This window comes from Ipomoea nil, unplaced genomic scaffold, assembly GCF_001879475.1.
Source record: "Ipomoea nil cultivar Tokyo-kokei standard unplaced genomic scaffold, Asagao_1.1 scaffold2280, whole genome shotgun sequence".
NCBI classification, from domain to species: Eukaryota; Viridiplantae; Streptophyta; class Magnoliopsida; order Solanales; family Convolvulaceae; genus Ipomoea; species Ipomoea nil.
This window is the reverse complement of record NW_017618708.1, coordinates 5063265-5076844: the sequence shown is the minus strand read 5'-3', so window position 1 is coordinate 5076844 and position 13580 is coordinate 5063265. Positions and strand designations below refer to the sequence as shown.

Sequence of the window (13580 nt, the reverse complement as noted above, 5' to 3'; positions counted from 1 at the left end):
GAATCCTACTCTGTCTAAGGAGTTGATATTTAACCGAGTTCATCTCGACCAACTTTCCTAGGAGTATACTTGGTAATTGCTTATCATGTTGAGTGCATAGTTTGGTTTTGTTAAATCTATGCCGATGTGATAATACAAATTTAGTTAATTAAGGAGTAGCCACAACATCCTTAATTTAATTAAATTTGTATATCAAGTTTTTCCAAATCACATAAAGTTTAGGCATAAATTGTGATTAATTATATGTAATATAATGAAATTTAGCCCACAGGCAATTTTGTTATATTTGTATGGTTAATCAGGATAAAAATACCAAACTATGATCATAATTTAGCCCACAGGCAATTATGTATCGGCATATAGTCTTTTGTAGTTTTATCGTTGAGAATAGAAATTCAACCTTTTTTCCCATCCCATTTCTATTCTAAAATTTTCTAAGGTCCCTTTTGCGTAAAAATTTAGCCCACGGGCAATTTTTATGGCATTTGGATCTTTGACATGCATCATTTACATGTAATGTATGCGATTCAGTTATTTATATGCCTCAAAATTCTAATCCAAACCTTTACCTTTACAGCATCTCAATCCGTTACTCATATTGATTTAAACATCGAAGATCCCGAACTTAGGGGCGACAACTACAAAATTTGGAAAGAAAGGGTTCTTCTAAGTTTAGGGTGGAAGGACTTGGACTTTGCTATCCATAACGAGCAACCACCTGTCCCCACTGAAGATAGTACCCAAGATGACATTGCACTATATGAGCGATGGAATAAGTCCAATCGGCTCAGTACAATGTACATCAAGGCGAAAATATCTGATGGGATTCGGGGTTCTGTTAGTGAAAAGTATAAGGATGTCCAAGCATTGCTCAAGTCTATTGACGGCCAGTTCGTCACTTCAGAAAAGGCTTTAGCAATCACCCTCATCATGAGATTCTCCTCTCTCCGTCTCACTTCCGTCAAAGGTGTGCGTGAGCACATCATGGAATTGCGAGACATTGTGGCTCAACTTAAGACTCTTGGGGTAGATATTTCGGATGACTTCGTTGTGTACTATGCATTGTATACCCTACCATCACCGTATGGACCTTTTAAAATTTCTTATAACACACATAAGGAAAAAATGGTCCATAAATGATTTAATGACCATGTGTGTTCAAGAAGAAGGAAGGTTGGTGATGGAAATGGGAGAAAGTGTCATGCTGGCTACGGCACACGAGAAATCCAAGTCTGGAAAATCTCGAGGTTCCACTTCTAAGGTTAAGGGGGAATGAAAGCTTTCACCTCAAGCAGACATAAAGAAGGTGCATAAGTGTTTCTTCGGTAAAAAGAAGGGGCAAATGAAGAAAGATTGCATCAAGTACAAAAAGTGGATCGAGAAGAAAGGTATTCTATCCTCATTCGTTCGTTATGAATCTAATATGTCTGAAGTTAACACTAATACTTGGTGGATTGATTCTGGTTCAACAATCCACATTGCAAACTCTTTACAGGGAATGCAGGATCTAAGGAAGCAGGTGGGAAGTGAACGAACCATCTTAGCAGGAAACAGGATGGGGTCACAAGTGGAAGCCATGGAACATGCAAGCTTATTTTAAGTAGTTGCTTTGTTTTGATTTTGAATAAGACATTTTATGTACCAAGTTTCTCCCGAAACTTGATATCTGTTTCTAGACTTGTGCCGTTGGGTTTCTCCTTTAATTTTCAAAACACATGTTTTGATATTTTCAATAAATCAACTTGTGTTGGATACGGTACATTGTCTGATGGTCTTTATCGTTTACATTTACAAAACAATGCCACTTATAGCTCATTGCATGTTCACTTCGGTTACAAAAGATCGAGTGTTAGTGAGAACTCCTCTATGTTATGGCATCGGAGATTAGGTCATATTGGAACGTATAAAGAGATTAGTAAATGATGGAGTACTTAGTACTCTTGATTTTACTGATTTCGAGACTTGTATAGACTGCATTAAGGGAAAGCAGACGAACAAGTCTAAGAAAGGTGCCAAAAGGAGTTTAAGCATATTGGAAATCATACATACTGACATTTGCTATCCAGATATGGATATGCCAGGTCAAAAGTATTTCATTACCTTCATTGATGATTACTCGCGATTTACCTATGTGTATTTGATTCATAATAAGAATGAAGCGTTGGATGCCTTCAAGTCTTTTAAGGCTGGAGTTGAGAACCAATGTGGGAAACAAATAAAGATAGTAAGATCCGACATAGGTGGTGAATACTATGGTAGGTACACTGAAAGTGGACAAGCACCTGGTCCGTTTGCTAAGTTTCTTCAAGAACATGGGATCGTTGCCCAATAAACCATGCCTGGTTCTCCGGACCAAAATGGTGTTGCTGAAAGAAGAAATCGCACGCTTATTGATATGGTGCGGAGTATGCTTAGCAACTCAAAACTTCCTAAGTTTTTGTGGGCCGAGGCACTTAAGACGACTACGTATATATTAAACCGTGTTCCAACCAAGGCTGTCCCAAAGACGCCGCTTGAGTTATTTAAGGGTTAGAAACCGAGTTTGTAACATATGCGTGTTTGGGGATGCCCGTTTGAGGTGAGGATATATAACCCACAAGAAAAGAAGTTGGACCCGAGGACTATTAGTCGTTTCTTTATTGGAAACGCACAGTCCTCCAAGGGATACAGATTTTATTGTCCATCTAATTCAACTAGGATGGTGGAATCAAGAAATGCTAAGTTTCTTGAAGATGACATGATTAGTGGGAGGGATCGGTTCAATGATTTGATTTCTAACCATGATCATAATGAATCATGTCCTTATACGTCATCAGATAGGTTGATAATAGTTTCAAACAACCCTCAAGTTCAAACGTGTATTGAATGACCTATTGAAGAAGTTCCACAAAATGTTGATATTATTTCAATAGATCAACCAATTCAGGAAATTCCTGAAGCGGTAGTTGAACCGCTAACTTCTCAAAAAGATGGTAGTTCAACTTTAAGGCGATCTACTCGTGGAAAAAAACTGGCAATTCCTAGTGATTATATAGTGTATCAGCAAGAGTCTGATGTTGGAGCCGAAAATGATCCAGAAACGTTTTCACAAGCCATGAACTGTAAAGAATCAGATTTATGGTATGAAGCCATGAAGGAAGAAATGAGTTCCATGCGAAGCAATAGGGTTTGGGACCTTGTTGAGTTGCCTAATGGGGCCAAGGCCATTGGCTGTAAATGGGTCTATAAGACTAAAAAGGACTCATTAGGCAACATCGAGCAATACAAGGCTAGGCTCGTTGCTAAAGGATTTACTCAAAAGGAAGGAATCGACTACACGGAGACATTTTCTCCTGTGTCAAAGAAAGATTCACTTCGTATAATTCTGGCTTTGGTTGCACATTTCAATCTTGAATTGCAACAAATGGATGTGAAAACGGCATTCGTTAATGGTGATCTAGAAGATGTGGTTTATATGAAACAACCTGAAGGCTTCTCTTCTAGTGAAGGTGAGCATTTGGTTTGCAAGCTAAAAAAAAGTCCATCTATGGTTTAAAACAAGCTTCCCGCCAATGGTATATCAAGTTTGATGTGGTCATTTCTTCATATGGATTTGTTGAAAGTCCCTTAGATCATTGCATATACCAAAAGACAAGTGAGAGTAAAATTTGTTTTCTTGTTTTATATGTGGATGATATTCTACTTGCAACAAATGATAAGGGAATGTTGCACGAGGTTAAACAATTCCTTTCTAAGAACTTTGATATGAAAGATATGGGTGAGGCATCTTATGTCATTGGCATAAAGATCCATAGGGATAGATCCCGGGGTATTCTCGGACTATCGCAGGAAACCTATATCAACAAAGTCTTAGAAAGATTTCGGATGAAGGATTGTTCACCGAGTCCAGCTCCTATAGTGAGAGGAGATAAATTTAGTTTGGACCAATGTCCAAAGAATGATTTTGAAAGAGAATCCATGAAGAATATTCCTTATGCTTCAGTTGTCGGATGTCTCAGGTATGTTCAAGTCTGTACTAGGCCGGACATCGCCTTTGCTGTTGGAATGCTGGGACGATATCAAAGTGATCTGGGTTTAGACCACTGGAGAGCTACAAAGAAGGTTTTAAGGTATCTCAAGGGTACCAAGGAGTATAAGCTTGTGTTCAAACAGATGGACGTTTTGGACATTGTTGGATATTCTGATTCGGACTTTGCCGGTTGTGTTGATTCTCGAAAATCAACTTCGGGAACATTTTTATCATGGCCAGTGAAGCTGTTTCATGGAGAAGTGTTAAACAAACTCTTGTCACCACTTCAACCATGGAAGCCCATGTTTTGAGGCTACATCTCAAGGTGTATGGCTTAAGAATTTCATTTCAGGGCTTAGAGTTATGGACTCTATTTCTAAGCCATTAAAGGTTTATTGTGACAACTCAGCTGCGGTCTTCCTGGCTAAGAACAATAAGAGTGGGAGTCGAAGTAACCATATCGACACCAAGTACTTAGCCATCAGGGAGCGTGTTAAAGATAAGAAAGTGGTCATTGAGCATATAAGCACTGAGTTGATGATTGTTGATCCCTTAACTAAAGGCATGCCACCATTCAAGTTTAGGGATTTTGTTGAGAAAATGGGACTTGCGCCCACTTTGTAAAATTTGTATACATACAATTATTTTATGAAATTCTTAAAGTATTCAGATATTTTCTCATTATTATATTGTGCACATATTGTTGAGAAAATATATATCTTATGGACCTGGAATAAACATAAGGTTTATCCATTAAGTTTTGGTTAAGCACATAAAAGTACTTAGAGAACAAGTTGCACTGTGATTATAGTAGATACTACTCGTATTAAGAGGACATATCTCTATAGTTCGTGTATTTTGTTACTTTAAGGTTTGTTCTTGCACCAAGTGGGAGAATGTAACATTTTCATGTGGTGGTGCAAGATTTATTATGGCCTTAATGGCCATTAAGGAATGCTAATGGTAACAGTTGTAACGGTTACTGTTACAACTATTACAAAGCCTATATTGATGGTTAAAATAGGTTATATAAGTAAGGTCCTCCCAATACTCAAGCACTGTCATTCTGACAAAATATACACCGTCTTACTAATACTTGAGACTAGTAGGAGACACTCTGCCCAAATCACGGCAGAAAACAACTAAGGCATTCTACATCAACATCAAGGCAAATCTAGCAAACAACTATGGCTGGAGGTTAGTCCTTATTATCACATATACAATGCATGTATAACTGTATATGTGCCTATATTTACTTACACGGAAAATCATCAGGGCGATTAATCTAACCACGCACAATTGTTCTAGAAAAATAATAATTTTGACTCTCTTTGGCTTGGCCTTATAAATTAAACTTTGAATTGCACAGTATTTTCATTTTCATTTCGGATCACACACACATCTTATGACGTCAACTCAAAGTCATCACATAAAACATGTACAGCAATAATACTCTCTAAAAGCAATCTGCAAAATATCAAATGTGAAAAAAAAAACTAAATATAAATATTTATCTTAAAATAAATAAAATAATAATAAAACATATAATAATATAAATAAACCTTAAAGGATATAAGTCTTCATCTCTAATGAAAGGATTTAAAGACATCCAATTCTTCATCCTGTTAATTGCTTCCGAAACTACAACACAATTATTCTATGTATTTGGCCTACTTATGTCATATACTTTCAGAAGAGATGAATGACTTTTCTTGTAGTAATTCAAAATCACATTATAGTCATACCAACCATCAGACAATTTCCATATACAACAAGGTGTTCCGTTAGATAGTCTACCCCTTGCAAGGTCGGCGTCAGGCGCGAATGATTCGCCCAGGCGCGAAATAGGAATGGATTATGTCTGTTGATCGTCGTTCATCCAACGAAGCTCATTTGTAATAACTTTCTCGCATTTTGCCGCTTGTAATGACATTCTTGTCTTTTTAGACATTTTATTTCCAAATATGTAATGCATCCCGGTTTATTAGTCTTCTTCTTCCTTATTCGAAATCAACAGCTCGATCTAGTGATCGCGTAGGCGGTACAGTTCTTCTTCTGCGGAGGTATTCATCATCTGCTTGTCGTACGATCTCAATGGAGCCAGGTATTGGTGTGTTTATATTCATTATTTAAGATGAATTGTTGTTATCTGGCTTACACGTTTTAGTTGAATTTGTAATTCATTCATCGTGTTTCTGTAGATAATTGCATTGAAGTTCAATTTGTATTTAGCTAATGTTAGAATAATTACACACACAATTGTCGTTCCATCTGTAATGCATGCAATTTTTTGTTATTTACTTGCATCGTATATATTATTTACTTGCACACTATGGTTTATGTACTTGCAATATTGGTGTGTTTATATTCATTGTTTTAAGATGAATTGTTGTTATCTGGCTTACACGTTTTAGTTGAATTTGTAATTCATTCATCGTGTTTCTGTAGGTATTTGCATTGAAGTTTCAATTTGCATTTAGCTAATATTAGAATAATTGCACACACAATTTCGTTCCATCAGTATTCCAGACATTTTTTTGTTATTTACTTGCATCGTATATATTATTTACTTGCACACTGCGGTTTATGTACTTGCAATAATTTTTAATTATATATAGTTTATGGTAGATTACTAGTAGTTGTACATTTGTTCACACAGGTGAAGTGGATTCGTATCGTTTGGATACTTCTTCTGGTTTGACAAAATATTACGTCCCTTTGTGTGAAGATTCAGTTAAACCTTTTGTTGGGAAGGTTTTTCCTAATTTGGATACTGGGGTTGCATTTTATACTAAATATGCATCGATTGTTGGGTTTGATGTTCGACTAGGTCACCTGTCAAAATCTGATAATGGGAGTATTGTTTGGAGGTATTTTCTTTGTAATCGGGAGGGTCATAAGCATGTTGTTTGTTGGGATAAATCTTCAGTAGAAGAATTGGATGGTGCTGCGGAGTCTTCGGTTAAAAAGAGGAGGAGATTTTCAAATAAGGTTGGGTGTGGGGCTTGTGCTATTTTTAGATATGGAGGTGATGGCACTTATGTTATTCACAAGTTTGAAGAGCGTAATAAAGAATTCACTAACATCAGTATTGTCAAGACAGTTTCTGAAGTTGAATAGAAAGGTTGGTCCTGGTCATATGAAGTTCGTTTCTGATTGTGGAAAAGTGAACATTGGGCCAATGCAGAGTTTTCGATTGTTTGGTGGGTTATCAAATGTTGGTGCAACAAGTTTGGAATTTCGGAATATTAAATTAAAAGGGATATAGATTCATTTTCTGCTTGGGTTGATGCTCAAATGATTGTGACTAATTTCTTAAAAGAAAAAAAAAGTATGTCCAGCGATGTTTTTTGCATTTGATGTTGATGAGTATGATCACTTATCCAGATTTTTTTGGACTGATGCTGTTTCTAGGAAGAATTTTACCATTTTTGGTGATGTTGTGTCATTTGATGCTACATATCAGACAAACAGGTTAGTTTTAGTATTCTAGGGCATAAGTTTTATATTCTGTTGTGTTATTGGTCATGTTTTTCGTTATAGTGCAAGTATATATCATTATAGGTGCAACTAGTTTACACTAAATGTGCATGTACTCTCTGACAAACTTTACATTTTTTTTCCAGGTATGATATGGTATTTACACCATTCACTAGTGTTAATAATCATAAAAAGTCTATTACTTTTGGGGCTGGGTTGTTGACAAAAGAGGATATTGAGTCATATGTGTGGTTGTTTGAGAAATTCAAGGAAGCGATGGGTAGTGAGCCAGGATTGCTTGTTACTGATCAAGACCCAGCAATGAGGGTTGCATTCCCACGTGTGTTCAAGGAAGCTAAGCATAGGTTTTGCATGTGGCACATTATGTCTAAGGTAGGAGATAAGGTTGACACTTCATTGATTAAAAATGAGACTCTTAGGTCAAAGTTGAATTGTGTTGTATGGAGTCATTATTTGGGACCAACTGAACTTGATCATCAGTGGAATCTTGTCAAGGAGGAATTTGGGTTGTTGGAGCATAGTTGGATTGTCAAAACGTATGATATTCGTCATCTTTAGATCGCCGCATATTTTAGTGATGTTAGTACGAATGGTTTAATTAGGACTACTTCCCGTTCGGAGAGTGAGAATAGCTTTTTTGGTTCTTTTACTACTCCTCAGTCCAATTTGGTTGAATTTTTTATGCATTTTGATCGTGCTATTGACAGTCAACGCTTTTCTATTAATAAACTCAACAGTGACTCGGAGGCATGTTTTCCAGATTTGAAGACACCGTTGTCCATGGAGAAACATACTGCATATGTGTATACTCTTACAGTTTTTTATTTGGTGTAAGCTGAGATTTGTGTAGCATGTTTTAGTTGTCGAGTTCTAAATGTTCGGGATGACCAAGGGTTTTTGTATTATGATATTAAAGATAGAAATGATCGAGTTTTTAGTGTGGTGCATAATGTTGCTGAAGTCAAAGCTTCATGTGGATGTAAAATGTTTGAAAGGGTAGGATTGCTGTGTAGGCATATTTTTGTAGTTTTCAAAGATTTGAACTTGGATTCAATTCCATTGGTCTATGTAGTTAACCGGTGGACCAAGAGTGCATCAATGGGTCGGACTTTTGATATTGATGTTGTTGTTGATCAATGTGGAGGTGTTGATGAGAAGTTAGTGCTATTGAAAAATGTTTGGTTAGATATTCAATGTTGTATTAGTATGGTTCAGTCTGACATGGATTGTTTGCAAGTGTTTTCCCAGATCATTAAGGACCATAAAGATATGCTTTTAGCTTATAAGGGTGGTTGTTCTTCTGCTGTTGATAAGAGGTCAATCATTGAGTCAATATGTGGTTCTTCAGTTCCTTCTGAAGTTTCTATTCTTCCACCAAACAAAGCAAAGAACAATGGTAGTGGTTGGCGCATTAAAGGATGCAAGGAGATTGCTATTGAACAAAGTAAGGAGAGGAGTTCCAAGACTTGCAACAAAACTATTCATGATAGTAGGAATTGTCTGTTGAGGAAAATGAAGGATAAAGTGTGCAGTTTATAGATACTCTAGATACAATTGTATTTACATTTTTTTTGTCAAAATATGACTATGAGGGGTTCTTTATAATGTTGGTTTAGTAGATATGGAAGTAGTTCTTAACTTAAATGGAATGATCCAGTGCTGATAATTCGTGTTAGCATGTTGTGTAAAATTGTTGCACTAATATAGAAGATTACATGCAGTTTTAGGCAAATCTGCAAGCACTATTACTTGTGAAGATTACATGCAATTTTATTACAAATCTAATTGCGATAATATAAACAATTAAATGCATTTACAATGAAAAATGGTTGCAAAGAGTTAGTTTTAGCATATATGGGAAATGTAGCAGATCTAATTGCATTAATATAAACAATTACATGCATTTATAACAAAAAGTGATTGCATTGATCTGACATTAAATGTTAGGTGCACCAGTATATCAACTACCTGCACTTACAATTAAAACTGGGTAGATTCCATCTACAACTAGGTAACTAGAACAGTTTTACAGTAGATTACAAGCACTTATACTATTAGTACTTGCATAAAAGTATGATTTCATATGTAACACCCCAAATTTTCAAAACTTTTAAAACTTATATAATAAAGGCAATTTCTTATTAAATCCCAAAATAGAGCATTACTAAACATAAGTGTTCGAGGTGTTATGCCACATCTGAGCTGGAGAACTCATATGCACAGGCTACACTAACTAAATATCCTCAAAGCAATGTCAATACATCGTCATGGCACGCAGGCCGAAAGGAAAACTAACTATCTACGCTTCGGATCTCTAGCGCGCTCCGGAGTCTACTCATCTGTGCCTGAAAGCCAAATATATATGTTCAGCGAATAATGCTGGTAACCCACTCTAACGCGTTAAAATACAATATAGGTAAATATATATACATAGATATAGGAAAACCATTTTGAAGCAGGAAGATATATACTTAGGAGACTCTAGCTTTAAAACCAGGATTAGACTCGACAGATAGGAATAAGCACATTCAACAATTATAATCAATCATATAGAGGCAACATCATAAATACACATATCTAAGGTCACAGTTCACTTTCATATCATTCACATCACCATTCAATCAATATATATCCTTGTCACACGAGCACACTTTAGTGGTGCCACGGGACCAATCACATGCCCCAAACATGAGGGTTAGCGCCTAGCGCTAACACGGCCCCGCAGCATCCTACCACATACCGCAGCATGAAGGAATTGACCGCAGCCAATTGTATAGACCGTCGATAGTTTCAACGGCGGATCACAGCCCTACACACAGCTGATGCGTTCAATCGGTGGACTGTGATCCTCTTTTGAGGACTGCGACCCTACGCATCGCTTGACGAGCTCAGTCGGTGGGTCGTAGCAGATCACAGCCCTACACACCGCCTGAGGGATTCATTCGGTGGACTATGATCTTTGGGGACTACGACCCTACACACCGCTGGCACATACACTCGGTGGATCGCAGCCGACCATAGCCCTACACACCGCCTGACGAACTCATTCGGTGGACTATGGCCTTCCTCGTGGCTAGTAGCCCTACACACCGCCTGACGCGTCCAGTCGGTGGACCACAGCACACGAGGCCCATGAGGTGCACCGCAGCCCTAGAAGTGAGTCATTGACCGCAACCAGGATAATGAACCGCAGCTCATGAGTAACCAGTTTGACCGCAGCCAAGAGTCATGCACATATATCAAGTAGCAAGCACACGCAACCCACATTAACACATAGGGAGGGGGAAAACGTATAAATAAAACTTATGCGTAGTTATCCACATACTAAGAATAGTCCTAAGGGGTTCATACATCTTCTTCCTAGGCCAACGGGTTACCGATTCAACTAGCATGCAATACACGAGACTCTTTTATCCTACGAATGGTACCCGAAACATCAAACTACACTCATGCACGACAAACGGAGTCCGTTGGGACACCACGGGGGTTGGGGAACATCAAACGGGGAAGCCAAAGTCCCAAGGTGGAAAAAATCCAGCGGGTGGCCGGCGGGTGGAGGGCCACCCGCCGGCGATGAACCTCCGGGCAACGGGTGCCCGGCGGGCAGTCATCTGCCCGCCAGCTGCCTGCTGTCGGCGGCGTTACTTCGGGCAGCGGGTAGGTGGCGGGTCCCCCTACCCCCACCTGCCCCCCACTGACTCCTTTTCAAAATATAAGTCCCGGGATTCTCCGTGGAACCCGAAACCATGCTTAGACACTTTTAAACGCAAACGACGACACCACGTAGACAATTAACGGATCAAAAGCAAGAATCACATAGAACACATCCTATCATGACTTCTAAACATAATCAACACCCGAACATGCGAATTCCCACCCAAATATACACCAAGAACATCACAATATAAAATTCCCAATTTTACCTAGGGCTCTAATCCCGTTCAAACCATCAAGATCATAGTTCATCTTTTAATATCAAGAAACATCAAGATTTATCAAGAATATCACACAATCATCAAGATCCATTTATCATCACCAAGATCTTCAAGATCGCACATAAAATCATCTCATCAATTATCAAGATCATATCATAATTACCATAGAAGATTTCATCAAGACACAAGCATATAGAAGGAGCCAAAGAAGAAGATTATAGCAAAGAAAATAGGTTTTGTTGAGACATGGGTTACCTCTTAGCCTTAATTAATCCTCCCTTGGCTATTAAGGTTCTTCTCTAAGATTTCCATCCGCTTGATCTCCCTAGGTTCGGTGGTGGAGAATCTCCCGGGAATATTTTCTTGTAATATAACTATGGATGGTAAGGGTTCTAATTGCTTTCTAATCCCCTATTTATAGAATCAAGAATCCTAATCATAATCTGAATAATAAAGGCCTACTTTCTTTATTCTTAAAAGATATATAGGTCTAGGATTCCTAATTAGAATCTGACTAGTAAAAGGTTTACCCTCTTTATTCTTAATAGGCTTAAAACTCTAGTTTAGGCAAGGGTCCACAATCCATGGTGGACCATATTAATTAATTAAAGGGAATCCTAATCAAATTAAATTCTTTTTAATTATTATTAACGGAATTAATTAAATTATTAATTCGGGATTGAAGGCCGTAACACGGGGTGTTACACTCTCCCCCCCCCCCCCCCCTACATGAAGCTTCGTCCCCGAAGCTTAGATATCATTTTTGGGTAAAGAGCCCGAATTAGTATAGTAGCACATAAGGAAAATATTATATGGGAAATATATACATATGCACATATAAATTTACTGGGTTTAAGCCTAACTATTGTGCTGGCAAAATGCACCAAATAATAAGGTTATGAATATGCAACTCACATTATGTAAATTTTATGGATGCATGATAACATAACATAGAAGTCATACACACGGTATGTTCATTGCTTGATTGGTTTATGATGATTTAACACATAGGATCACAAGTTGCACCGAACATATAATTATTTATGTACCTAAATAAGAGGCAAATACTACGCGGGTGCAGATTCGGATAGCCATATATCTATTATAAAGCACATATGTGTATTATTCAACATGTTAAACTAGTGCATGATTAACAATTAAATTCACGTACTCAATATCGTGGTATAACCAAACATTTGTCACATAAATTCAGGAAGGTCATAAATCATATAACAATTATTCAAATAGCGAAAATCAGATTTTGAAGAAAGGATTGTAGGTAATTAGGAGGAAGGTTCTTGCTCCTTATGGGGTAAATAAATTAATAGAATTGAGGTCTTTATTTTGCGTACCATGGATAATGGTGGGTGATTACATAACAAGTATTGGCACTTATATGCAGATCGCTTGTAATTAACAATATTGTATATATGCACACTGGGATGCCTTAGAACATACAGTTTTGTCTAACATGCTTTGTATATATACATGAATGCGTGTAAGTATGTGTTTTAACATAAACATGCGAGCTATGTGATTTGACATGCAATACCTATGAAAATATAAGTTTCCACTAATAATTGGACCATGCAATTTGCATACAAATATTCTTTAATAATTACGAGTAAGATAGTCTAGGTTCACAAGTACTAAAAGGTTCATCTTGAGAAATCTTGACCGAATTTGATCACACAAGCACGTAGGAAAATTAGGTTTATCTCGGTGGTAAATAGATTTTAGGTAGGCATAACTCGTACCTCTAGAAGCCTTGAATACCTAAACAACTTAGAATTGAAGACCCTTGATTGCTAATTCCTAAATTAATTGATGACCTGATGGTGAGGCTAAAGTTTTTAATTATTTAGGGAAGGTAGGAGTGGTAACAGGGAGGTCATGCGAAGGGGAAAGCAGAATTAGGGCTATCTCATGATATGTGTATGTATATATGTAAGAGTGATGTAATTTGTACGGAATGATATTTCAGGGTTAGGATATGCTAAGTGCAAACTCATAGATGCATATAAGATTATCATAGCTAGGGTACATGTGTATGGTTTGGGGTTAGGGGTATGTATATAATATGACTGTAACAATTTATATGAATACGTATGAAAAATGGAGGATGTTCTATAGGC

The 13580-nt window shown here is 37.4% G+C and overlaps 1 protein-coding gene across 1 annotated transcript; it reads left to right on the top strand.

Annotated features, from left to right (window-relative positions):
- Nucleotides 1-7352: 7352 nt before the first annotated feature.
- Nucleotides 7353-9049, top strand: LOC109150828 (protein FAR1-RELATED SEQUENCE 5-like). The gene is made up of 3 exons (XM_019298805.1): nt 7353-7483; nt 7636-8046; nt 8371-9049. The coding sequence occupies exons 1-3, from the start codon at nt 7353-7355 to the stop codon at nt 9047-9049; spliced, it is 1221 nt and encodes a 406-aa protein (XP_019154350.1).
- Nucleotides 9050-13580: the final 4531 nt, after the last annotated feature.

Bases quoted from the DNA above. Each gene is read 5' to 3' on its own strand.
- LOC109150828 (XM_019298805.1), top strand. From the start codon at position 7,353: ATGTTTTTTGCATTTGATGTTGATGAGTATGATCACTTATCCAGATTT. The intron at 7,484-7,635 runs GTTAGTTTTAGT...TTTTTTTTCCAG, and splicing joins GCTACATATCAGACAAACAG to GTATGATATGGTATTTACAC. The intron at 8,047-8,370 runs GTATGATATTCG...AGCATGTTTTAG, and splicing joins CATAGTTGGATTGTCAAAAC to TTGTCGAGTTCTAAATGTTC.